Source organism: Panicum virgatum, chromosome 2N, assembly GCF_016808335.1.
Source record: "Panicum virgatum strain AP13 chromosome 2N, P.virgatum_v5, whole genome shotgun sequence".
In the NCBI taxonomy this organism is placed as follows: Eukaryota; Viridiplantae; Streptophyta; class Magnoliopsida; order Poales; family Poaceae; genus Panicum; species Panicum virgatum.
This window is the reverse complement of record NC_053146.1, coordinates 8,861,966-8,888,300: the sequence shown is the minus strand read 5'-3', so window position 1 is coordinate 8,888,300 and position 26,335 is coordinate 8,861,966. Positions and strand designations below refer to the sequence as shown.

The 26,335-nt window shown below is 45.3% G+C and overlaps 2 protein-coding genes and 1 non-coding gene across 8 annotated transcripts; 2 read left to right on the top strand and 1 right to left on the bottom strand.

The window, feature by feature from the left end:
* Positions 1-7,983: 7,983 nt before the first annotated feature.
* On the bottom strand, positions 7,984-8,065 carry TRNAS-AGA. The gene has a single exon. It is a non-coding gene; the product is annotated as a tRNA-Ser (tRNA).
* Positions 8,066-8,089: 24 nt separating this feature from the next.
* On the top strand, positions 8,090-10,497 carry LOC120659678. 6 transcript variants are annotated; one of them, XM_039937889.1, is made up of 6 exons: positions 8,090-8,284; positions 8,405-8,458; positions 8,575-8,626; positions 9,566-9,795; positions 9,875-9,896; positions 10,045-10,497. In XM_039937889.1, exons 1-6 carry the CDS (start codon positions 8,190-8,192, stop codon positions 10,078-10,080), a joined length of 489 nt encoding a protein of 162 aa, XP_039793823.1. In that variant the 5' UTR covers positions 8,090-8,189; the 3' UTR covers positions 10,081-10,497. The 6 variants fall into 6 exon arrangements, with proteins under 6 accessions (XP_039793823.1, XP_039793824.1, XP_039793825.1 ...); XM_039937890.1 differs by having other exon boundaries at positions 9,989-10,497; XM_039937891.1 differs by lacking the exon at positions 9,875-9,896 and having other exon boundaries at positions 8,091-8,284.
* Positions 10,498-23,482: 12,985 nt separating this feature from the next.
* LOC120662358 lies at positions 23,483-26,083 on the top strand. Its single transcript, XM_039941522.1, has 2 exons — positions 23,483-23,585; positions 25,377-26,083. The coding sequence occupies exons 1-2, from the start codon at positions 23,483-23,485 to the stop codon at positions 26,081-26,083; spliced, it is 810 nt and encodes a 269-aa protein (XP_039797456.1).
* Positions 26,084-26,335: the final 252 nt, after the last annotated feature.

Here is a 26,335-nt window from a genome sequence, read left to right as displayed (position 1 = left end):
GATTGAAAAATGAATGTTTGCAACATGCTTTGGCTGGTTTGGCTCACCTGTATGAGTATGATTAGCACTGTTTTCCTTTCCCTACTTGTTAGTGCTAGATCATGGGTGATGCTTTCATTTCTCCAAAAACTGAACTTGCCTAGTGTGGCAGAACCACCTGAATTATCCCGGCTCAAGTGCGCAGGTCATCACCGTAAAGGCAACACCGGCTCAAACGCACTTCAAACGGAACAATTCTTGGTCTGTCGGGTAACGTCCCGATACAACCACCGGTTCTCGGATCGAACAAGCATACCCCGCACGAAGGCGAGTCCAGAGATATTACAACCACAAGTTTACAACATAGGCAAAGTAGAGATTACAAACCAGTTCAAACCATTATTACAAAACCAAACTTAGTAAAGCAGTTATACACACCATAAGTGTAAAACTTCAGAGTTTAACAGCGGAAGATAAAACACGACGGCTACAACACGTCACCAAAGTATACCAGGCTAGCCCAAGCATGGTATTACTCGTCAAAGTCATTGCCGGCCGAAGACGTATCCCATTCTACGGACCAGCCAGGAGGCAAAGAGCAGGGATAGGTCAAACTAGCGATCTGCTCTTCGAAACTCATACCTGAAAAAGGGTTTCAACAGCAAGGCTGAGTATTCTAATACTCAGCAAGACTTAACCGTCAACGGGTATACGTAGCCCACTTTAACTAGACTATGCAAAGTTCTGTGAGGCTCTGGTTTTCCTTTTGCTGAAAAGCAATAAAGAGTATGTCCTTGCTTTCAAGTTTTAGCTTTCAAGATTCTAGTTGATTAACCATTCTATGTAAGCAATTACTATTCAATCATGGTAGAACTTTAAGCAAACATCAAGATTGATCATAATGTTGTTGCTCTTATTACTCTGTGTGACAAAGAGATCAAGCAGTCTCATTTCATCGTGAGAGGCGGACGATTCTGAATCGAAATTCAACCTTGCAAGGATAAACCTAGCACACACGCTTGAAGCACTGTCGAGTCACTTCCAAGCAACCTTTGGCTTTTCTTTCCGGTTCATGGATCAGGGCCACTCTCCTCGACTATAGGGCTCTCCCTCGTCCCACAGGGCACTTTCTCTCGTCCCATAGGGCACTCTATACCTCGTCCCTCATAGTCGTAAAGTAACACTATGAGTTTCCATATCCTTTATCATGTTATTCATCTTATCCCTAAAAAAGAGTGGGAGGTATGTCCACTTGCCGGGCCGAGAAGTTACTAGGCTTGCCGCGTACCATATTTATGGCATGTGGCTAGCACTTTCAAAAACTTAACCAGCACTACCACACACCGCGACCTTAGCAAGTTCATCAACACAGACGGGGTCTCACCAAAGGTCATGATATCGAACACGACCCCGTTCGTCGTCCTTATATTGATAACAGAAAGTAAACAAGCAATTCCTATAGAGCTCGCGAGTGACAGGCAATCACTCGACTTTTACAGGTCCTATAAGCTTAGCAAGTAGTCGAACTCAGGTCTAGTGTTCAGTATATAGGTTCCTAGGATCATGCATCTAGGGTTTCAACTCAAATCCTAAGAACTGTAAATGCACAAGTAAGTAATAACAGTAAATGATAATAATTTGAAATATAGGTTATGTCTGGGGCTTGTCTTCTCGGTAGTCGCTAACTATTTCAGCTCTAGGCTCTTCCGAACTTTGGTTCGGGGCTTCAGTTAGTTCAGCGGCGTTCACCTGGACTTCTGGATCACCTCCGTCAGACTCCGGGATCAGCTCGTACGTCCCGTCCGATAAGGCAGTCGTATCTATATGTAATGCAAGAACAGTATTATAAACACACATGGGCAATCGTTTATAGAGTAGTAACTCAACTAATTTAACTAAACAAGGCATCATGATCAACAGCACATGAAGGTTATACTAACATCACAAAGTGAGTGGTGGTTGATTCCAATAGTAATTAAATCAAGGTTTGCTAATAAATTAACAACTCAGATCACAAACAGTAATAAATTTGGCAAAAATTACCCTAAACAGAACATGAACAGAGTAAGATCTCTTGTAAAAAATCATGCCAAAACATGTAGCCAATTATTCATAACAATTCAATCATTCAGATCACACCTAGAACAAGATTGAATTACACAGATTAAGCTAGAGCAAAACAGAAGCTCAAAATTTAACAGCAGGCCTACACAGGGATGACTTAGCTACTGTGAAATTTTCATGATTTTATCTACAGATAAATAATTATGAGAAAATAAACAAAACAGAACAACAGATTAGCAAGATTTATTTTTAGCTCCTGTTCTAGTCATGAACTGATGCTCAAACTTCATGTACAAGCTAAGATACTCCAAAAGAACACTCGCGAATATTTTTATGATTTATCATCAGCATAAACTATTTATCATAATTAAAGTCTACTAAACAAGGATTAAATCAAATAAATAGCTACACAAGAGAACTGACCACGAAATTTTTATAGAAATACTAGTGTTACAAGAACAAACTACCATAAAAGTTTCACTGCAAGACATGGCTTCAATCATCAGTTAGGAAAAAGATAAAACACCTAGTATTTATTTACCTAGTGACACAAAACCATTTATACAGCAAAAACTTGCAACAAACACCTACCATATTATGGTTCTACTGTAAAGAACTTTACACAAGGATTCCAGAACATCAAGATTTGCTATTTTACGAATTTCCTACGAATTTCTACGGAATTTCAAAGTTCTCAACTAGAAATTACAAAGAAGTCCTTAGAGCACTATTCACATGAGTCACAGTCTATTCAAAGAACACCCTGGAGTTTCTAGAATTCTAAACCCGAGGTCCTTGGCCGGGTCAGAGGGGGCGTGGTGGTTGACCGGCCGAATCCCGGCGAGGGGATCACCGGCGGCGATGGTGGAGGGGTGTGGGAGCTACAGGGGTTCAAGGCGCACCTCAGGGTGGTCTTGGGGTGTGGGCAGGGGCTCGGAGGCGGTGGTTTGACGGAGCAGGGTGGTTCTGCGGCTGAGGAGAACAGCGGAGGCGGCGCTCCGGTGAGGACTGGGCGAGGGGAAGTGGTCTGGGAGCTGCGCGGAGTCGAGGCGCAACTATTGGTGGGGTCTATTGAGGACGGGGAAGGGCGGAGGAGTGGGTTCGACGGCGAGGGTGAGCTCGTCGGAGTTCAAGCGGGGCGGCGGCGGTGTTCTGCGGCGTGGGAGTGAGGAGAGAGCAAAAGAGCGAGGGGAATCGATTTCTGGGGTATTTGTAGTGCTTGGGCGCGCGCGAGGAGAGGGCGGTGGCCTCTGCAGCGGGCTCGCCACCGCGACGGCGAGGTGGCGGCCGGCGGGCTGCTCTGGGCGGCGTGGCACGGCAGGGGAGCTCCAGCGCGAGGCAATGGGCAGTGGAGGAGCATCAGGGTGACGTGTGGAAGCCAGCGCAACGCAAGAGGGGGCCGGGCTGGCTCTCCACTGCGCCGGCGATGGCTCTGCACAGCGGCAGCGGGGAAAACAGAGGAGATGAGCTGGAGAAAGGGGATAAAGGATCTAAACGCAATTTCCAAAATTTCCAGGGACCAAACTGTAAAGCAGAGATAACTTTTAAAATACAGCTCAAATGAAAAAGTGCCCAACATGAAAGTTGTTCAATTTTTCAAGATATACAACTTTGATGTTGTGCAAAAATTTATTTGATCAAAGGATAGAGAACTAATTTTGAAAACAAAGAAAGGAATTTGAATTCCAGGAATTTTGTCAAATTCAATGCAATTTCACTTTAAACTTAGGCTGATTTGAAAAGTTTCCTGCCATGTAATGATTACACTATATTTTGCAAAAACACCCTCCACAAAAGCTATAATTGCACACCTTATTCAAATAAACTACAGAAAGGACCATGCATAAAATCATAATTACACTTATAACCTTTATATTTACAAAAAGATCCTTTTTCAAGCAATTCAAGCACATGAGGCACACAATAGATACACAACTACTGTGCAGACACCTAGGGTGTCACACGTAGCTCTAAACTGATTTGATATACCCTGTTGAGCTAGATGCATGTCTTGTTTATGGATGCACACGTGCTTGTGACTAGATGTTGCTCATATCATTGTATCCCTGAATGCTTTCACTTACACCTCCTGCATTGCATTCATTGTATAGCATCTATTCAGGGGGAGTTTCAGCTTCAGGGGGAGCTTTAGGTCTTTTTAGACTTGATGTGTGCATGTGCCAACAAGGGGGAGAATTTTTGGGAGAAGTGATCGAACAAGGGAGAGACTTGTTTTATTTTTGAAAAACTTGTTGTACACAGGGCCTTGAGAGTGCATCATTTTGGGAGAGTTGCACTTGTGAGAGGGAAAAGCTTTGCTTGGGGAGTGTCTGCTTTGTTTCTGGCTCTTGAGTTTTCCTCGTTTTTCCTCGACTTCTTGCATGACTGCGTCGAGCGTTACCTCTGTCTTTGAGGAGTCATGTTTTGGCTTTTGATCGATTGTGTCGAGCCGTTGCCCTTGTCTTAGGGGATCGATCTGTGCTTGAGTAAGTGACTGGTCTTGCCTTTCTGAGCTTTGTGTCACTTGCTTGAGTTCTTCACTTTCTTGCTTCTCTTTTTTATCACTTCTCTGGTTTCAGGTGGTGTGTTGACAATGCACCCATCAAGGGGGAGATTGAGGAATGGGAGTACTCTATCCTGCTTGTGATGAGTGAATTGTCAACCGTGCAGTGTGATCGTGCACTTGGTCTTTGGATTTTAGGTACACGAGCGTCGAGTGTCGACGGAGAGTTGCCGTGGAGGAGCTTGGGCCGGGCGGCAGCTGTGGCGTCCATTCCTAGATCGAGGGCGCAAGCGGCGACGGAAGGCGGATTTCTTGGTTTGCGCCACAAAACCAAGCAGGCGGACGGCGGTTGAAGATGCCAAGTCGTGGAGGCACGGGCGTCGATCTTTGGACTGGCGGAGGCGACGGGCGTCGACGGCGTCTAGGGCCTCGCTGCAGGCGAGGAGGTGACGGGCGTCGGGCGGTGTCTAGGGCCGTCAGAAGGCCGAGGCGGGAACGGCGTCTAGGGCCACGGCGTGGAGGCGGGAATCTTCCCGCGCGTGAAGTTTTGGCGGTTTTCTCAAAACCGGCCACCTACCCGGGTTTTGCGGACCCTCCAAAACCGCGCACCGGAACTTCATCGACGTGGCGGCATCGCAGCAAAGACTTCGAGTCGAAGAAAGAAACTCCGCCGTCGATTGAGTCTGTACAGCGGGCTACTGCAGACCTGACCGGTCTGACCGGTCCCATGGACCGGTCTGACCGGTCTGGCCGCAGCAGCTGGGTATAAATACCCCCACCAGCCCGTGGCTGGTTGAGTCTCTTGAGTCTTTTTGTATTCTCTTCGTTTTTCCTTCTCCCTGCCCCTGCTCCAGGTTAGGGCCAAGGACTCCAACGCAAAAGAGGGTTAGGGTTTAGCTAATCTCTCAAATTAGTGGGGAGGATGATGGGCGGATGGCTCTAGCATTTTGTATAGGTGAATTCCTCTGAGATTAATGAATGAAATTCGTTTGAGATTCACCTTTGTGTGCTGAGTTCTCGTCCTCTCCCTCCTCTCTTGCGTTTTGGTTTCGAATTCTCCTCTTTTGGTGTGTTTTGTGTTTGGAGGAGACCACCCTTTGAATTCGTCTTTGTTGAACTCTTTGTGACGATTCCGATGCATCTAGTCTAGTGCTAAACCCCCTGAAATCGTGAGTTCTCACGAATTGAAGTTTTTGTATTCTTGAGAAAACCCCAATCCACTTTGATCTTCCCCCGAATTCTCAAGTTTCATTGATCTTTTAAGTGAGATCTCTTGGGGATATGTTCGCAGGTTAGTTGCGGAGGTATCCTCCAAGTTTCGTTGGATTTGGACTTCGTTTGCTCGAGATTTGCCATTTGAAGCTTTGGTTGCGAGCTGTCTGGGAGCGACCGGTCTGACCGGTCTGGGTAACCAGTCTGGAAATTCAATTTCCAGCGCAACCGGTCTGACCGGTCTGTGCTAGCGGTCAGACCGGTCTGACTCAGCAGTACTGCCGTTTGTGGAGTTTTTCCCGTTTTGCTTCCGCAAAGTTTCCTAGGGTGTGCTGCTATGAGATAGCTAGTCCATAACTATTCTCTCATACCTTAGGTTGAGGACTTGCGGTGATTTTTGGGATATAGGCCGACGTATCGATTTCGAAATAAATTTTGATCGGCTCCCATTCACCCCCCCTCTGGTCGCCGGTTTCGGTCCCTCACGATCTTCTGTGCATTTATTCGCGTGTTCATTTGTGTTTTACCCGAAATGCAGCTATGGGTGCCTACAGATCACAAATCACTAAAACTCGTGGAATTGATTAGTCATAAGTCCTATAACTAAGTTTGGTGATTGGAATATCATGGAAAACTGCAGAAGTTGACGGTTAATTTTAGGACTTAAGGACCGTCAACAGTGGCCACAACAGATCGTGCAAGAAACTCTTCTTCGTCGAACTAGAGGATGGTTCGGATGACGCGGACGACGGCACCGAACCCAGAGTGTCGCTTCTCGCGGTCACCGGCATCTATGCCTGCGACACCCCTACTGGCAACTCCATGCAGCTCCTAGTCCAGGTGGGACCGCTGCAACTCCGGGCCCTCCTCGACTCCGGCTCCACACACAACTTCATCAACACCGACCTCACCACAAACACCGGCCTCGCGGTGACCCCGCGCACCTCCCTGCGGGTAACGGTGGCCAACAGTGACAAAGTGCCATGCCCAGGCGTCCTCCGTGCCACACCGTTCGACATACATGGGGAGCTATTCATCAACGACATCTTCGTCCTTCCCCTTGGCGGCTTCGACATGGTGCTCGGCACGCACTGGCTGGCATCGCTTGGCCCAATCACCATGAACTTCGGCTCCATGGAGATGTCTTTTCAACGCCAGAATCGTGTGGTGTTCTGGACGGGAGAACCAGGACCGCGCCACCCTCAACTTTGGGCCTACGCAACCGAGGAACTGCTTGACGCCCTCCTGGAGGAGTTCAGCGACGTGTTCACTGAACCACATGGCCTGCCTCCGCCGCACCATCGGGGCCACCTCATCATCCTGCTGCCTGGCACCCCGCCTGTGGCGGTGCAACCCTACCGGTACCCAGCACTCCAGAAGGATGAATTGGAGCGCCAGTGCACTATCATGAAGGAACAAGGGCTTGTCCGTCGCAGCACATCTGCATTCTCGTCGCCTGTCCTCCTGATAAAGAACCTGGACAATTCTTGGAGATTTTGTGTCGACTACAGGGCCTTGAACAAACACACCATCAAGGACAAGTTCCCCATCCCCATCATCGACGAGATGCTTGATGAGTTGCACGGCGCCCACTTCTTCACCAAGCTGGATCTCCGCTCTGGGTACCACCAAGTATGCATGCACCCCGACGACATCCACAAGACGACGTTCCGTACATACGACGACCTTTACGAGTTCTTGGTCATGCCCTTTGGGTTGACCAACGCGACGGCCACGTTCCAAGCTTTGATGAATGAGGTACTGCTCGAGGGCCTGCTCGGCCGCCGCTTGTGTGAGGCCGGGCGAAGGTGCCGAGGCGGAGAGGAGTGGAGGCCGGGAAGGAAGGGGAAAGGGATGACATGTGAGACCCACGCATAAGTGCGTAGAGGGCTTCTTCTTTTCCTCGCATGTGTCTTTCGGTCAAGCCGCCTATCAAAGTGATGTACATGCACGTGATGTCACACTTAGAATGTTGTTTCTGCTTGTGTCCATGTTCAAGTTATTTAAGATTATTATTTGCAAAATTTTGCTTGATTAGTTCGTGATGGCTGACGCCTTGCACTCTGTCATCCTTTCCAGCCTTTATGTTTTAATCAGACACTTGTGATTATGAATGTGCATTGCTGGTTCCTTATTAGTCTGCACACTAATAAGCAATAAAAAAATTCCTAATGAGTCTGCACACTAATAAGCAACAGAAAAATAAATAAATGGAGAATAAAAATCGTGGTCGGCAGGATTCGAACCTGCGCGGGCAGAGCCCACATGATTTCTAGTCATGCCCGATAACCACTCCGGCACGACCACAGTCGGTGTTAACCTTATTCTCATAAAAGTAGTTAATCTAGACCAGGAAGGCAACAAAGTCTGCGAGGCTGTGAAGTGTGAAGGATAACCCCAATCCCGCAGGCCCATCATCGGCGGCGGTGGGATGGCGGCGGCGCAGTCTTCCTCCTCCGGTTCGCCGCCTCCGCCCCTCCTCCGCCGCTCGCGCCGCCTCGTCTTCGACCGCCGCTACGGTTGGATGTAAGAGGAACACACAAATCCCAGCCGTCCCCTCCTCCACCCCACTCTCTGTTCCTCTTCCGCCGCCAAGATCCTGCTTCCGTGCTCTCACCCGCCCCCGCGTTGCTTTTCCGGCCGCAGCTTCGACGAGTGGACGGACCCCGCCGACCAAGCCCTCTCCGGCGGCCGCGGAATGTAAGTGCCTACCCACTCCGCGGCCTTCCTCCTCCCTCCCGAGTTCGTTTTGTTCCCCCAATCTTGTAGCCTGCTCTCGGCAGAAACTCATGCCCTGGCTGGCTGCTGCGTTTCAGGTTCTGCGCGGTGGCGATGGCGCGGTCGCTGGTGACCGCCGCGGCGTCCTCGGTAACATTGTCTCGCCGACGAGTTAGACTATAAGCTGAATCTGTTATCTTTGCCTGATTGGCGTGCGGGCTGCCGGTGTAGAATGGATTGGACAAATCTAGTTTTTGCCATGGCATGTTTGCCGGTTAGTATGTTCGTATTCGGGATTTGCGGTTACGGTATGAGCTTTGCTCATCTGACTTCTGGATTCTTGAATGGGCCTGCGATTGCTTCCTGCCTTGATTTTGCGATTTGTAGGGTATGCTAATAGAACTTGTAGTTCTACAATATCAATTTATTGGTAGATTTTTTTTTTTCATGTTTCGGGTAAGCTGGCCAACATCTCCAACAGTTAAGTCTGCGATTTGTTTGCTAGGTGGAGTTGTTAAGTTGGGGTAGTGATATGAGGTCAGAAATTTCATATGTAGTATGATATATTCTTTTTTCCTGAAAGCAGTAGTTTCTGTTTTACTGCGTGCATCAGAAAGATTTGTTACATATGATTAATGTTGAACTATTCCCTTCCATCACCGAAGCTGCTCCATATTTCATGGCTCCCAATAGATGTGCTGGGCACATTTTATTTGAGGTCACAACTCTGTGCAAGATTAAAATTTAGAGTGGTTAGCATATTGATAGGTTTAGGTATGAACACATAACGATAACTCACCAGATGAACTGAACATGATCCACTTATATAAACAATACTCAAATGTGTAGTCGTGCCAATCAATAATTTCTAGAGATGCAAAATTAGTCATGTTGGTAGCATTCATTTCCTTATATTTTTCTTTTATGCCAATTCATGATAGCAGTCACTGGATGTACTGTTATTATGGATTCCATAATATGTCTACTATGGAGGTTAACCTTAACTTTGTAAGAAGAAAGAGAAAAAATCAATTTTGCTATGCTTTTATCATTCTCCTAGTATCTAAATGCTAATTTGTTCCTTCACAGATTAGCTATGCTTCATGTTCGGTTGGCAGAGTTCTTCAATCCCCTAAAAGTCTCTCTCTGCCAGCATATATGCCTAGCCTGGCATTTAACAAGAAGCATCAAGCATGGTTACGTGAACTTGAAAACTCTGGAGTTATTGCTGATCTCAAGTTAATAAACTGCAATACTCATTCTGCGTTGGAATGCATGACAGCAGATTGCCTCTGCTTGACTAGGCAGCATGATCTTCTGTAAGCAAAGTTTCGAATGTTATGTCACACTTCTTAAAAAGGTATAATTATCTATATATGCTTTTGTTCTTTACTGCAGCTTTATGACACATTATTTACCGGTATGTTTGTCTTCATGGAAGTGGAAGTTTCTTCTACATTCTATCTACAAGACTGCTACAGACCTTGATTTGTAGCTTCTTGTTATGTCCAGAGTCCAGACGTTGTGCCACTCAATGATCCCTGACCATTCATCCTGATCATTCCCAGTCAATCACCTGCGATCATTCAGCTCCAGTGATCTGAGTCAGCCTCGAGGCAATTGGCCCTGTTGGGAATAGATGTCTACTGAAGCCAGTCGAAGTAAACCATGTCAAACTCAAAAGTGAAGGCACCCTACTCAGCCGGTTAGCATCTCAGTTGCCTGCCTACTGTTGTGGAATGGTAGCTCTCCTAGCATCAGTCTGAGCTACATTTTTCTGTAGATTCAGACTAGGTATCGACATAACATGTCATTCTTGGTATGAAGTGTTGACGTGCAGAGGTACTTCCATATGGCTGATAGGACTATATATGAGTGCCCGGTCCATGTTTGGTTGCGTGTTCAATACGTGTACTAGCTAGTACAGGCTGAGATTAGTTGTCTGCCCTAGGAGTACAACTATAAAAGCAGATGACATGTAGTCGGTGGAAATGAAATCGGCAGTCATTATAAGTCCCGCAGTCATGCCCATAAAAATGATCGCTACAGAAATGTCGGTTCTTCCGTAGAATTCATCTTGGCCCCGTTTAGATCCACAAAAACCAAACTTTCCATCATATCTCTATCACATCGAAACATTAAATGTAGCAAATGATCCATGCATGGAGTACTAAATGTAGGTAAATAAAAAAACTAATTGCATAGTTTTGATGTACGTTGCGAGATGAATCTTTTGAGTCTAGTTAGGTCATGGTAGGACAATATCTACCACAAACAAACGAAAAGTGTTACAGTGTGCTACAGTGTTTTCCAAGAGAACTAAACACAGCCCTTATGGCCTAGCTATTTGCAGGTGTGCATTAAAGACATTACTGATGTAGAAGTAGGAGTATGAGGCATTGGGAAATGGGAACTAACAGTCTGTCTGGGTCATAGACTTATGCTAGCCCTGATAGTGATAGGAGCCGTCCGTCTTTCAACTCTCCCGCACCCTCTCCGATCCACGGTACCCCCTGCGTTGTGCAGTGTAGAGGAGCCCTTCGGCAGTCGTTGTTACCGGCTGAGCTGCGAGTTGACGGCCTTTGAATTTGAATCGGCCGAATTACCACCGAATCGGCCCTAATGGATCGAGAAACCGCAAATCAACGGCCTCTGGCATGCTCCTCCGGCCTCGTGGGCGAGGTCCTCTAGAGTGGCCGAATTAGTCATTTTAGCTTTCCTAGATAAATACATTTTGCTATGTATCTAAACAGAATATATATCTAGAGTAGGCTGAACATAGCTAATATAATACAGTAAGTAATATGGTAGTTCCTATCTGGACTTTGTCGTCATCAACTCCCTGTGGATGCATGCATATACATTTTTCTGATATATTATTTTCGAAAAAAGCTATTAAAAATTCACCCATTGGTACATTCAGTGGTCCAAGCATGAGCCAACATGCTGCACAATCTTGTTCGACATGTGTGTTCAACAACCGTGTGGGTGGGCATGTGATGAGGGCGTGAGTACGTATGATCTGTTGATATTTATACACTTTCAATCCACGCATATCAATGTGTGATGTTGTGTGAGTATTTAAACTTTTACCTCACAAAATGTCACTATGGGAAGGCAGAAATTGTGTTGATATATATTCCCCTCTCCAAGCATATCAGAAAACTACAAAGTTGTGACCAAGCCCTTTCTTCAGTCTTCATAAACTCCTTGTACATTTGTACAGAGCTGAACCTTTCCGGACCTGTATTTTTCAAATTCGTGTCGTGAAAATGGAGAAGATCGATCCTCAAATAGAATTCGTGAAGTACTTCGTTCTATATATAGGTTTAGAAGGTATCAGGAATTTTCAAGTAACATTGTAGTGTTGGTGATGATATCCACTCAAACATTGTTGTGTTAGTTTTTATGTCTAGATTGAATCAGCATGATGCCATGCCAATAATCCACATATATGGTTGCTGGACCAGACTTGTGTCTAATCGTAAGGCGCAGCAGGTAAACTTTTTTCTTTTCAGTCTTACCGTGAAGCAATAAAAACCTGAATTGCCGTCTAAGCTTCTGAATTCTGACGGGCCCTAGCAACTTGTATGCCGGCCAATATTGGCCCGCAATTAACTACTAGATCAGACGCCACGAAATTGACCTGGCATTTTCAGACGCTACTGAATTCAGCTGTTTGCCTGTGGTGCCTGCCTACTCACATGCCAGTTAAGCAGCATTTGAGCCCATCTGGTTATCTGCTGATGAGCACTATGTTTTGGCTCTATCATTATTGCACATTATTTATCATCAACCCGAAGGCTAAAGCTGATGTAAGAAGCACAACTGCCACGCCACTTCAATACCGGAAACTCGTACTTTGCCGTGTGCCCGAAGCTTTGCCGTGCCCATTCTATCGGGCACACGGCAAAAAGGAGTTTTGCGGTGTGTCGCAAAGAAAGTGCACGGCAACGTTCATGCACATGACAAAAGGGTCACTTTGCAGTGTGCTCCGTAGCAGCACACAGCAAACTGTTCTATTCGCTGTGCGCCTTTTATCAGGCACATAGCAAACCGTCTGCACGTGTGCAGTGCGTGCGTCGGCCTGACGGCCGAGCGATGGCCAATGAAGGCCGTTAAGGTTTGCCATGTGCCCTCCATTGGCACACGGCAAACCTGGCCATTCGGCGTGTGTCTTGGCACTGGTACACGGCAATGGGACGTCATGTGCGGGGCGCGGCCGTCACGTACGCTTTTGTGGCTTTGCCGTGTGCTCTGGGCACACGGCAAATAAGCTAATTCCGGTAGTGCTTGAACCTATTTAATGCTAGGAGCCCTCTATGGGTTAATCCAGATCTTATAACTTGTTGGCGACTTGGCATTGGTTAGTTGCACTAGTACTCCCTCTATTTATTAGTATTAGGAATATAATACATGACGTTTTGGACCGTGAAAACAAACTAAAGGTCTGTTTGGATCCAAGTGAGAATGGGTGAAGTGCTAAATTTTAGCACTAGCTCCTCCAAATAATGGGAGTGCTAATTGGGTGGTCCAAACTTTAGTCAAGACTTAAAAACTTTAGCATGTGCATATGTGCTAATATATGCTAAGTTTAGTACTCAACTTTAGCAACTCCAAACAGATCCTAAAAGTCATTCATTTCCTGTGTCCAAAAACATCAAATAATGACTAGATGAGCTAGTATTTAGGAATATGGCTTTAAACTAAACCCAGACCCATATAATATAAGCTAGGGCGAGGCGAGGCAACACACAGTGATGTGTCGTCTTGTTTGCAATGCCTCGCCTTCAGCATAGACAACGTCACCTGTCATCTACATAGTTTATTCCACAGGATTAGAAGGTGTCGGGAATTCAGGTCTTCCATGAACAGGAGCACGATGAGAAAGAACACAAAGGGAGCGATTGGTCCCGTGCAGCACGCTGAACCAGGACCGTGGGATGCAGGTAGCGCTAGTTTGGTTGCTTGCTTTAGTCTCATGGCGTGCAAAGTCATCCCCGCAGCCAGGCTCCAGAGGAAGGCGTGAATCGGCCGTTTCTGCTCAGGGTTGGCTCTATAATTTTAAGGGCCCCTTGGCGAGAATAATTTTTAGTCTCAAAATCACAGTATATAGTACGAATAAAAAAATACTTTGCAATATATGTATATCTCAATTAAAATATAATAATAGTGTAACAAAAAACTAACAATAACTATTATGATTACCTCAAATAAAAATATAATGCTTCAGTTTTTTGTAAAAAATCGTCTTTGGGCATTTCTTGGTGCAAAATCTTCAAGAACTGTATCAAGATTAATGTTATCCAAAATATATCCTTCTCAATGCTACACATAGCCAAGCCATTCAATCTTTCTTTTAATATAGTTTATCTTGGACAATTTCTCAACAATTCCAATTTGGAGAAGCTTCTATCAGTTGATGCTACACTAGAATAGTTAAGAGAATCCGATATGCAATGGAGACATTTAGCAATCTGCAGCTTTAACAAACTGAAGAATCTCAGTTGCTGACATCAAGACTGCTACAGACCTTGATATGTAGCTTCTTGTTATGTCCAAAGTCCAGACATTGTGCCACTCAACGATCCCTGACCGTTCATCTTGATCATTCCCCGTCAATCACCTGCGATCATTCAGCTCCGGTGATCTGAGTCAGCCTCGAGGCAATTGGCCCTGTTGGGAATAGATTTCTACTGAAGCCAGTCGAAGTAAACCATGTCAAACTCAAAAGTGAAGGCACCCTACTCAGCCGGTTAGCATCTGAGTTGCCTGCCTACTGTTGTGGAATGGTAGGTCTCGATCCTTAGCATCAGTCTGAGCTACATTTTCCTGTAGATTCAGACTAGGTATCGACATACAATTAGAGTTGAAAACAGGACGGGAAAATCCCGTCCTGACCGGCTCCGTTTACCGTTTAATCCGACCGTAAACCATTTTCTCGGAAAAAACAGGAAATGGGGAAAAAACAGGAAAACGGGCCGGAATAGGAACCGAAACAGTTGGGGTGTTTTCCCGATCATTTTCACGGTTCCCATTTTCAGCCGGGAAAAATCCCGCGGTTGTTCCCATTTTCATGGGCCACAACCTTCATTTTAGCCCATACTTCCTTCCCTCACCTCGGCCCACCAAGCCAATCCACCGCCAGCTCCCCCACCCGAACCCTAATGGCCCGTTTGGATGTTGGTATTGAGACCCAAGAATTGGCATTGGCCTCGAATACCCTCAATTCTGTTGTTTGGATGATCTTGACATTCGCAGGCGGAAACGAGCTCCAATACCGTGCGACTTTCCATCTGCTTGCTCGACCTAGCCCACGATACCGAGGCCTCCTCCTCCGTATTCACTAGAAACAAACCTCCTCCTTCCCCATGCGAAACAAAAACAGAATCTGACGCTCGCCTCGTGTGGCAGCGGCTGCGCACCTCGCCTGAAACCTCCCCCACGCAGTAGCCCCTCCCCCTCCCCTCGCCGGAGACCTTCTCCCCTCACGCACCAGCCCCCTCACCACAGAGCTCCTTCCCCTCGTCTTCTCCTGCTCCAGCAAGGCGAGCGGTGGTGCACCGACCGCGAGGATGGCGAGCGGCGGCGCGAGCTCTCGGCGTCCCTTCTTCCCTAGCAGCCGAGCTCCCCCATGGGCGGCCCTTCTTCCCCATGGCCGGTCGACCTCCCCCATCGGTGCCCCCTTCTTCACCATCGCCTACCGGCTGGCGAGATCTGCCATGGCCGGTTGATCTCCCCCTTCTCCCCCATGGCCGGTCGACCTCCACCATCTTCCCCATGGCTGGTCGAGGCCCTCCTTCTTTCCCATGGTTGGTCGAGCTCCCCCATGGTCGCGGCTGCTGAGATCCGCCCGCCATGGCCGGGGTCGAGCTCGTTCCTCCTACTATGTGCCGCCGTGGTGACCAGGATTTGAAATTTCGGCGAAAAATTTCGTTTTCGCTAGTTACCGGGAAAAAAAATTTCGGTATTTTTCGCAAAAATTCGTTTGAAAATTCAACATTCAAAAAAATTCGGCCAAAATTCACCGAAATTCGCCGAAATTTACCGAAATTTCGGAACGAAATTTTGTTTCCGCTAAACACCGGGATTTACAACGAAAACGAAATGGTTAACCCTGGTGGTGACTGCTACCGGCCTCCTCCAGTCAATTCCATGATTTTGCATCAAAACAGGAAATTGATTTTAGCTACTTGCTAGGATTCTAAAAGCCAATTCAATGGTCATCCATACAATAACATTCGAATTGTGGCCATTTCAATACCATGACTACTTTGGTATTGAACCCAATTCAATTCCACCTCTCCCAATATCTACATCCAAACGGACCCTAATACCCAATCCCCTCTCCAGTTCAGTTCCTCACCCTGACCATCAGAATTCCCCAGCCGCCACTCGCTAGCCCCCTCCCGCTCCATCTCGCCACTCGCCAGCCCCAGCCGCCTTTGACCTCTAGCTCTCACACCGTCACAGTGTTGCCTCCTCGTCGGCCGTCGCGACCTTGGATTTGGATCCCTCTCTGGTCCCTCACGCGCCCGGCCCCCAGCACTGAGCAGGCACATGCAGGGAGCAGGCAGCCCCATGCCGCGCAGCCGTGCCCAGGCAGGTAGCACAGGGTGCGCGCCGGCCGGCAACCAGGGGAGCGGCGGGTGCAGGCGTGCAACCACATAGGCGCCAGGGGTCACAACGGCTCGTGTTACTTCCGACCAATGTGGATGCATTTATTTAATTTGGACCTTTGAATTGTGTCTCTGATCTGTTGGACTCCTGGACTGTTGGTCTGTTGCTATTGGAGATGTTGCGTGTGGACGTGTCGTGTGGGTGGCTCGTGACCGAGCTGTTTGAAGATTTGATTGTTGCATGCATGTTAATTTATCAAATTATCTTATTACCTGATTCTGCCATTCTGTGTATTTTTGCATATGAATGATGTATTCTAGTTATTTATGTGTCGAGCTAAATGTTTTGATTGGTTACATGTGTCGGTGTTCCCGATCATAATCGTTCCCGACCGATATGTTCCATTTCCGATATTCCGTATTATCGCATTTGTTTTCCCGTCCGCCTTTCCCGTTCCCGCTTCCGTTCCCGGTAAAAAAAATTAAGGAACAGGAACGGTTAGGGAGTTTTCCCGAGTGTTCCCGACTATTTTCGTCCCTACATAACATGTCATTCTTGGTATGAGGTGTTGATGTGCAGAGGTATTTTCCATATGGCTGATAGGACTATATATGAGTGCCTGCTGGTCCATGTTTGGTTGCGGGTTCAATACGTGTCCTAGCTAGTACAGGCTGAGATTAGTTGTCTGCCCTAGGAGTACAACTATAAAAGTAGATGACATGTAGTACAGGCTGAGATTAGTTGTCCACTTTCTACGCTGGTTCAATTTTCAAATTCCAAACCTGACTCTCCGGGCCAATTGAAGGGGCCCAGCCCACAGAAGAGCCCAGCTTTTGACAATCGCAGGAAACCTATTCGGAGGTTAGTCCAGCCTGTGATTCCCAATTTGACGATCTCACCTTCGTACCCCGCCGTGACGATGGCAGGCGGTCAAGGCTCTCGGGCGCACGGTGGTAGGGGTCGTGGTCCTCGAGGCTGAACTTAGCTAATAGAATACAGTAAGTAATACGGTAGTTCCTATCTAGAGATCTTTTTTTTGCATTATTTAGGCTTTGACTGAAGCGCTTTACGGATAACCAAACAAAACGAAGCTGCGTTGTGCTTGGCCAGGCCTTAAGAACCTATCCAAACACACCATAAATTAAGCTGCTACATCTTGTGACATGAGTGGAACAAAAGGAAACCACACATCAGCGTGAATATCTCTGCTCTTCATTTTTACAGGGCATCTATGATATTGATATGTTTTATCTACAACGTCAGCCGGAGCAGACCACGTCTAGCCTGTACTTGGGATGTAAGTGAACTCTGTGTTTCACGGTGAGGCAATAACAAGTTGAATTTAAATCTAGCCAGAATTACATATGACCTTTTGAATTCTCCAGAGATATGATGGCTTATAGGCAACAGGGGTCACAAATTAATCAAATTTTCTCAGATCACGCTGAACCTTAACCAAGAAAACGTCGAAATACATTCCTCTTTTGTTCTTACAAATTAAAACTTGGCATGCTTTGTTCTTGTTAGTTGTAGACGAACTGACGCGACGGCACATATACAAGCAGGCACCACGCTGCTCTGCACCAGAAACGTGTAAACATCATGCAGGAGGGACACATGTGTACTCCTTCAAGTCAGCAGGCACGCAAGACTCCTATGATGTGTGTTGTCTTCCTGGTTCCATGCACCGTACGTGATGACTGGCGCAATAATTAGAGAAAATACTATTTATTAGGTTTAGGAGTATATAGGAGGCACTGAGAACTAATAAGCTGCCATATGAATCTCGGACCCTTTATGGCCCTCTATGAATCACTGCAGTGTGAGCCAATAACAATCTGCAATGAAATCTGGCCTGGTTATATTACATCTGAGAAGTTTGGAATTCTCAAATCGATGGTGTGCATCACATAGGCGGACACATTTGGCTTCGATCAGTTTGAGCTTACTTTTAAAGTTTTATCAAGTGTTTGGGTTGAAAAACCATCAGTCCATCACAAGTCCATCATCCCACAAACTTTGTTCGAATTAATAATCCCTCGTACTTATATTAATCATTGCCTTTATAGGGATGAGGTGGTGGTGGATCAAGCAATTCGATTCCACAAAAAATGGAAAATGTTACAAGTGAGAAGATAATCGCAGTAAAAATCAATGGTTGAGATATAGGAGGTACATTAAAAAGATACTAAATGTGTGGGACCGGTCCAAAATAGGTGTGGCCGGTACCGATATTAGTTTTCTTATTTTTTTATCTATTTAGATTGCAAAAATACTTTTGCCTTTCAAAATTAATTTTTTTAATTCATATATTAGATCAACGTCCAGTAATAATCAACAAGAGTAGTATAGGAAGGTACCGCCTAGTATCTTCCAACCAATATATGAAGACTCGTTCTTCAGACCGAACACCACTTGATTTTTTCCCTATGTGAGACGTATGACTATGGGTGGAAAGCAGCCTAAACATTTTGTCTAGAAATATTAAGTGTCGGGCTAAAAAGACCAAACTTATATTTTTAAGCTAAGAATAACTAAGGACTAAGTTGGAGTGTGAAGAAGGTATTAGGCTCAATGTCCATCACCAAACCTATGTATAACCATTGATAAACAAGCCTACACTTCATATTCCAAAGATCTAGTGCTTACTTGTCCAAGCGTGTGTGCCAACATTCTTTCCAATCTTATTTGACATGTGTGTTCAATAACCGTGTGGGTGTGTGATGAGGACGTGATGAGTATGATCTGTTGATATTTACTTATTTATACACTTTTTATCCGCGCATATCAATATGTGTTGTGTTCGTGCACAGCCTCGTATATATGTGAGTGTGATGTTGTGTGAGCATTTAAACTTGTACCTCAGAAAATGTCACTATGAAAAGGCAGAAATTGCGTTGATATATATTCCCTTGTCCAAGCATATCAGAAAACTACAAAGCTGTGACCAAGTCTTTTCTTCAGTCTTCATAAACTCCTTGTGTGCACAGAGCTGAACCTTCCCGGACCTGTATTTGTCCAATTCGTGTCGTGAAAATGGAGATCGGCCCTCAGATGGTATTCGTGAAGTACTTCATTCTATAGGTTTAGAAGGCATCATGAATTTTCAACTAACAATGTTGTACTTTGACCGATATCCCACCAACCAGTATGGACTGTGATGTTGTACTGTTGATATTTATACACTTTTCATCCACGCATATCAATCTGTGTGCTCGTGCACAGCCTCGTATGCATGTGAGTCTGATGTTGTTGTGTGACCATTTAAACTTGTACCTCAGGAAATGTCACTATGAAAAGGCAGAAATTGCGTTGATACATATTCCCTTCTCCAAGCATATCAGAAAACTACAATGCTGTGACCAAGTCTTTTCTTCAGTCTTCATAAACTCCTTGTGTGTACAGAGATTAACCTTTCCGGACCTGTACTTTTCCAATTCGTGCCGTGAAAATTGAGAAGATCGACCCTCATATGGTATTCGGTGAAGTACTTCATTCTATAGGTTTAGAAGGCATCAGGAATCTTCAAGTAACAATTTTGTTGTATTCTTGAACATATCCCTCCAACCAGGATGGAGAAGCAGCAACAACAGCCATGGAATCCACACGTCGGTGGTAACAGTTAGTTTTATGTCTAGATTGAATCACCATGATGCCATGCCAATAATCCACATACTCCCTCTGTCCTGAAATATTAGTCATTTTGCTTTGTTCTAAGTCAAACTAGTCTAAGTTTGACCAAATTTATAGAGAAGAATAGTGACATCTAACACATCAAATAAGTAAATTAAGAAAGTATATTTCATAATGGATCTAATTATTTTCATTTGACATTCAAAATGTTATTACTTTTATCTATAAACTTGGTCAAACTCGGAACAGTTTGACTTATGACAAACCAAAATGCCTTACATTTCAGGACAGAGTGAGTATATGGTTGCCGGACGAGACTTTGCCGGATGAGACTTGCGTCTAATCGTCGTCAGGCGCAGCAGGTACACTTAGGTGCAAATGGGTGACCTTTAGGTGCACCTCCAACCATCTTTATTTTAAAAGTTTGTACTAGTTTTCCAAATTGAGATATAGTTTTGGAGAATTAGTATAAAATTTTGAACTAGAGAGGGTTGGAGGGGCACCTAATGGTTATCAATTGGCACCCCTAATGAAACAATAAAAAACTGAATTGTCGTCTAAGCTTGTGAATTCTCACGGGCCCTAGCAACTTGTATGCCTGCCAATATTGGCCCGCAATTAACTACCGGATCAGACGCCACGAAATTGACCTGGCATTTTCAGACGCTACTGAATTCAGCTGTTGCATGTGGTGCCTGCTCATATGCCTGTTAAGAAGCATTTGTGCAAAAGGCACGTTATGTCGATGAGCAGGCATCTGCTGATGATCACGTTGTTTCAGCTTTATCATAATTTCACATTATTTATCATCAACCTAAGGCTGAAGCTGATGTAAGAAGCACAACTGAATCCGCTCCAGACTCCAGTTCCACCACAGAACCTATTTAATGCTAGGAACCTCTCTGGGTTAATCAGACCTTGTATCATGTTGGTGTTGGTTGCCCTAGAACTCCCTCCATTTATTATTAGTAATACACAACGTTTTGGACATGAAAACAAACTAAAGGTCATTCATTTTGTTTGTCCAAAACATCATGTAAATTAATGACTAGAGCTAGTACATAGGAATATATATGGCTCGAAAACGATCCGTTGAAACCTAAACCCACAGACCCACATAAGTTAGGGCGACACAAGGCAACAGTGATGTGTTTTCTTGTTTGCAATGCCCGCCACAATGCCTCCTCCAGCATAGATAACATTCCCCTGGCATCTACATGGTTTATTCCGCAGGATTAGAAGGTGTCAGGAACTCAAGGCTTTCAAGAACATAAGAACAAGCATGATGAGAATGCTACAACTTTTATGTCTACGGCCTGTTGTCTGGCATGGCGTAGCCTGATCGTCAAGAGCAGCAATAGTCATAAGTTTAATTTTTCTTTTCGTTATCTTCGTTGGTTGCTGCAACTGGCCGAAGCTATTTTCCACCCAGATCTTCGTTGGTGATGAGAATCCTACAGCTGGAAAAGAATCGAACCTCTAGTATCTACTATATATCTAGAACGCTTGGGCTCTAGTTTACATGATTACAAAGAGCAATCCTTGGAGATGAAACCTTCGTGCAGCTCTAGACCTCATCAACCTTTTTCCTAGAGAACTTTTTTAGGGTGTTAGTGTTACTAATCCCGCAATAGAATCTAACTAGTTTCGTTAACATGTTGTTAACATGTGGCGATCCAGATTTGGCAACAAGAGAATGAAATTACTTTTGTACCCTTCAACCTAATCCTCTAATTGGTATTCGGTCCACCATGCATTGTTGTTAAGATGCGCTAAGATTGTAATGCAAATTAGTTAGAGATATGTTATTTGTGATTGTGGTGCGGATGCAATTTCTTCCCAAGAAAAATCCTGAATTGGATCCAATTTGACGGGTTAATGCGAGCTTATCCATGTGGTTGGGAATATCAGAATTGAAACTAGTGTATTGTTTAGTTCTCATAAATAGCATTTTTTGTAACTAAACATTATTTATTAAACTAAACATCTTTGATGTGTGCATTTATACAATAGGGACCTTTGGAGAAATATTTTCTCTGCTGACCATGTCTTATAACAGCATTTACATCTGCAGTATCAAAACCAAATTGTAGACATTAAAAACTTTTTATCACTTCAGCCTATAAATCCATTGACCTGGTTGCCCCTTTTTCCAACTATCAGTCTCACATTCGGTGTCCTGCCAATTGGTAGTGCTGTAGTAGTGTTCTGTACCACTGCTATCTTGGTTTAGGAGTACTAGCCTATCAACCCATGCTCCCGCATGGGCTAATTAAAATTAATATAAGAATAATGTCAATAATTATAATTACGTATCTCACGGTCTTTTTCATCACAATAGATTTCATTTTGCATCCCACTTCCACATGTATTCGATATATATATTTAGTTGAATTATTTGTTTGTGAATTGGTAGTCTTATCTCTTCCATCATACATAAGTACATGGTGACACATCATGAGAAGAATTTTGTATAAACAATAATATTAGTAATGATAGAAATTGTAATTTAGATTTTTATATTGATATTTTAATATTTTACTATAATTATATAATTTGAGTTCAGATTTAGGAGTAATTTAACTTCTAATAATGATATAATTGAATTATTTATATGCAAATTTAGGGGGCTATTTGTATTATAATGGCATAAATGGGTAATTTACACAAAGATTAGGGGGTTACTTTAGATTTTTTATAATGTCATAGGTGGGTAATTTAAATACATGTTTAAAGGGTTACTTTAGTTTATTTTTTATAATAGCAGAGGTGGGTAATTTATAAGGAAAGATAACATATCCAATGGCTATTATAATTAGAGTTGTTAGATTGATGGCTAGATATTTCTGATTTTTGTGAGAATTTATAGGATTTCTCTATTTTTTTAGAGTGTCCACCTAGGATCCTAGGTGGCTTCATATGGAGACTTTAAAAGAACCTCCAATTAGTAATAGTAAGATTGGGAATTACTATTATGACAGTTTACTGTCATAAGGTTCTGCTAGTTAGGCAGGGGAGGTTCCAACTGTGTCATGCCTTTATGGGCTAGTTCATCATATGATGGCCTGTTTGTAGCTGTGCATCAGAAGAATTACTGTTCTACTAGGAGTAGTATGAGGCACTGGGAAGGAAGCTGCCGCATCTTCCGGAAGAAAATGAATCCACACATATCAGTGGTAACAGTTGTTTTTGGTGTCTAGATCGAATCACCATCATGCGATACCAATAGTCACTATATATGGTTGCCGGACGGACCAGACTCTGTCTAATCGTCAAGTCATGACGACTCGTACTAGGACGATATCATAATTTCACAGTATTTATCATCAACCTGAAGGCTGAAATTGATGTAAGAAGCACACCTGAATCTGGTCCAGTGCCACCACTTGAACCAATTTATTGGTACGTAGGAACCCTCTGGGGGTTAATCCAGATCTTGTAACTGTTGGCTTGGTTGACTTCGGTCACCAACAGAATCGTGAGAAAAAGGGGGTGATTTTTCACCCCGTGAGTTTAGGGATCGGTTCCCAGAACTGATCCGTGATTGTCTTGATCGGGAGGCAATTCTAAGCCCATTGGACTCGGCCCTGGGCCTACAGTGCTTATAAATAAGAGGGGGTCAACCCCAGGGTTAGCAATCTAATCCATTCCACCATCCACCGATCATTCAGAGCACTGGAAGGCTCAGAAGCACGAGTTCCACCCCCGGGGCAGTGCCGGTGACGTCCTGAAGGCCGCCGCTACCCCGAGAGGATGCTCAAGGAGCGTCTGTGCTACATCCCCGACGCCGTTCACTCCATCGACGATGTCACCACTGCATCTACTCCCACCAGCGCCATGAACGCCACTACCGCTGGTATAGGACCGAACTCTACCATTCCGCATTAGTTAATGTACTAGGTGTGATCTACTTTGGATTAGTGATCCTGGTTAATCAAGTCAGTGCTAAGTTTTGTTAGATTAATTCTAACAATTGGTATCAGTCGCCTCTACTAATCCAGTATAGATCCCCTAGATAAAACCCTAAGTTTTAGGTTCAGTTTCATGGTGTAGATCTATCTGTGGATGTTCTTTTCATGTTTTAGCACTACTCAGTTAAGTTTTCAGTTCATGCATATGTTTTTCTAGTTAGTGAGTAATGTTAACATGCCTAGAACATAAGATCAAATACGGTTTCTAGGTGTTTTTCATGTTTTAATTCAAGAAATTAGGGTTTTCTTCTAGTCTGTGACCTAATCCATCTAGGTTTTGGATCAAATTTATGCATAAGATCAGTAATCAGTGAGATTAGAAGGAGGGGAGAACTCAGAACCAAAAGCAAATCCCCACCGAATTCCCCAAACCCTAACCCTAGATCAGTTTAAGCTCAGATTAAGAAAGGTGGGGCTTACCTCACGGTCGGTGGCCGCGCGTGGCATCAGCTACCACCGTGTGTGGTCGCCGGCGAGCCTCCGGGAGCCGTAGCCCACTCACCGACCGCCTCGCCGCGGCAGTGCCGGCTCCCTGGCCATGCTCGCGCCGCCGCCGGCACATCAGTCACGTCGCCCCGCACCATCAGCTCGCGGCCTTAAGCTTGAGCCCTCACGCGGCACATTAGCTCGCCTCGCCGCCGGCCATGGAGCCCCGGCGGAGCCCCTCGGCGACCCGCGCGCGAGACACACGCGGTGCCGCAGAGAGAGCCCGCGGAGCTCCGGCCATCAGTTCCCGCAGAGCGCGCACGCAGGGAGAGCCTCGGCGCGTCACACGGCGGACGGCGGCGCCGCCAGCGGCCGCCTTCAGCACAGAGCGCGCGGGGGAGGGGATGGGAGGGGAGGGGAATGAGTTAGGGTTTTCCCCTGTACCAATTTTTTCGGCTATTTAAGGTCCCCCAAACACGCTTTCAGCCGTCAGATCAGAGCCGACGGCTCAGATCGATCTCAGGAGGGGGGTGGGGCGCGCGCCGAGCGGGCCGAAAGGCCGGCCTGCTCGTCCGCTGCCGGACCAAATGCTTAATGGGCCGCCTTAAGCCGCCGCCTCCGCCTTCAGCCGCCTAGCCGAGCCGCCCCTGAGCCGAGCCACGTGCCGCTAAGCCGAGCCCGCGCTGAGCCGCGCGCGTGCACCCGAGCTGAGCCGCGCGCGTGCACCCGAGCCATGCACATTGAGATGGGCCGCGCCATTTAGCTACTGGGCCGCGCGCGCGCACGCACATGGGCCGCCGCACATTAAGAGTAGGGCGCGCGCTAGCGGGCCGTGCTGGGTCAATTTGAGTTTTTGGCCAAATTTTGAGTTTTATTTTATTTTCACTTTTCAATGCATTTTCAGTATTAAGCTCAGTTTAATTCCTACTTTATTTTTAGTTAAGCTCGATGAGTAAATTTAAGTAGTTGGTGTTTATTTAATATTTATAAGTTTATTCCACCACTTTGAGATGCCTCTAAATAAATGGAACCATCGAGAAATTTATTTAGAGTAAACTTGTGATTATTTCTGACCACCGTTGTTTAGTCATGAGTATTAAGATAAAATTTCGTTTGTTTTCCCCACCGGTGATGCAAATTAAAATTTTAATTGCATGATGTTAATCAGACCACCGTAGGACTATTATCATGCTTTTATTTGCATTTCATTGTATATGATTATTAAGATAAGTTTTTCTTTTGATTTTCAGTGACAAATGTCAATGCTGTGGCCTCCTACCTGGACAAAATTGAGCCGCTCAATGGAGCGAATTTTCCTAACTGGAAGGGCAAGGTCATGACATGCTTGGCTTGGAATGATCTTGATTTGGCATTAAGGGAGGATAAGCCTGCTGTTGCTGCAGGACAGACTTCAACTGCTCTGGAGAAGTGGGCAAGATCAGACCGCATTGCGCTTATGGTCATGTCTCAGACCATCAGTGCTGGCATTAAGGGCGCCATCCCCACCAAGAATGTGCAGGGAGCAGATCTGAGTTCTAATGCCTTTCTGTCAAAGATTGAGGAGAACTTTAAGAGCTCATCCAAGACTTATGCAAGCACTCTCATCATGAAGTTAGTGGCCTCTCAGTATGATGGGAAGACTGGCATCAGGCAGCACATTCTCAACATGTGTGACATGGCCAACAAGCTTAAGGAGATGCAGATGGAGATCTCAGATGGCTTCCTTGTTCACTTCATCATGACCTCGCTGCCCTCACAGTACAGTGCTTTCAAGATCAACTACAACACCAACAAGGCTATTTGGTCTATCAGTGAGCTGATCAGTTACTGTGTTGAAGAAGAAGAAAAGCTTAAGACTAAGAAGATGAAGGATGTGGTGAACATGGTTCATCACATGAGCATCAGTGACAATCCTCCTAAGAATCAGCATGAGTCAGGTAGCAGCAAGCAAGGCTAGAAGAAGTTTAAGAAGAAAGGGAACCTGAACTTTGGTCCAAGGAACAACAACAAGTTCAAAGGCAAGCAGTCCCAAGGTGGAAAGATGCTGTGTTCATTATGTGCTTCACCCAAGCATCTTCAGAAGGGCTGCCCAGGCTTTAAGGAATGGCTGAAACAACAAGGTAATATTAAGTTTGATGTTGTTTCTTTCATTGATGAGTTATTCTTAGCACATTTATCCTCTAATACTTGGTTAATTGACTCAGGTGCC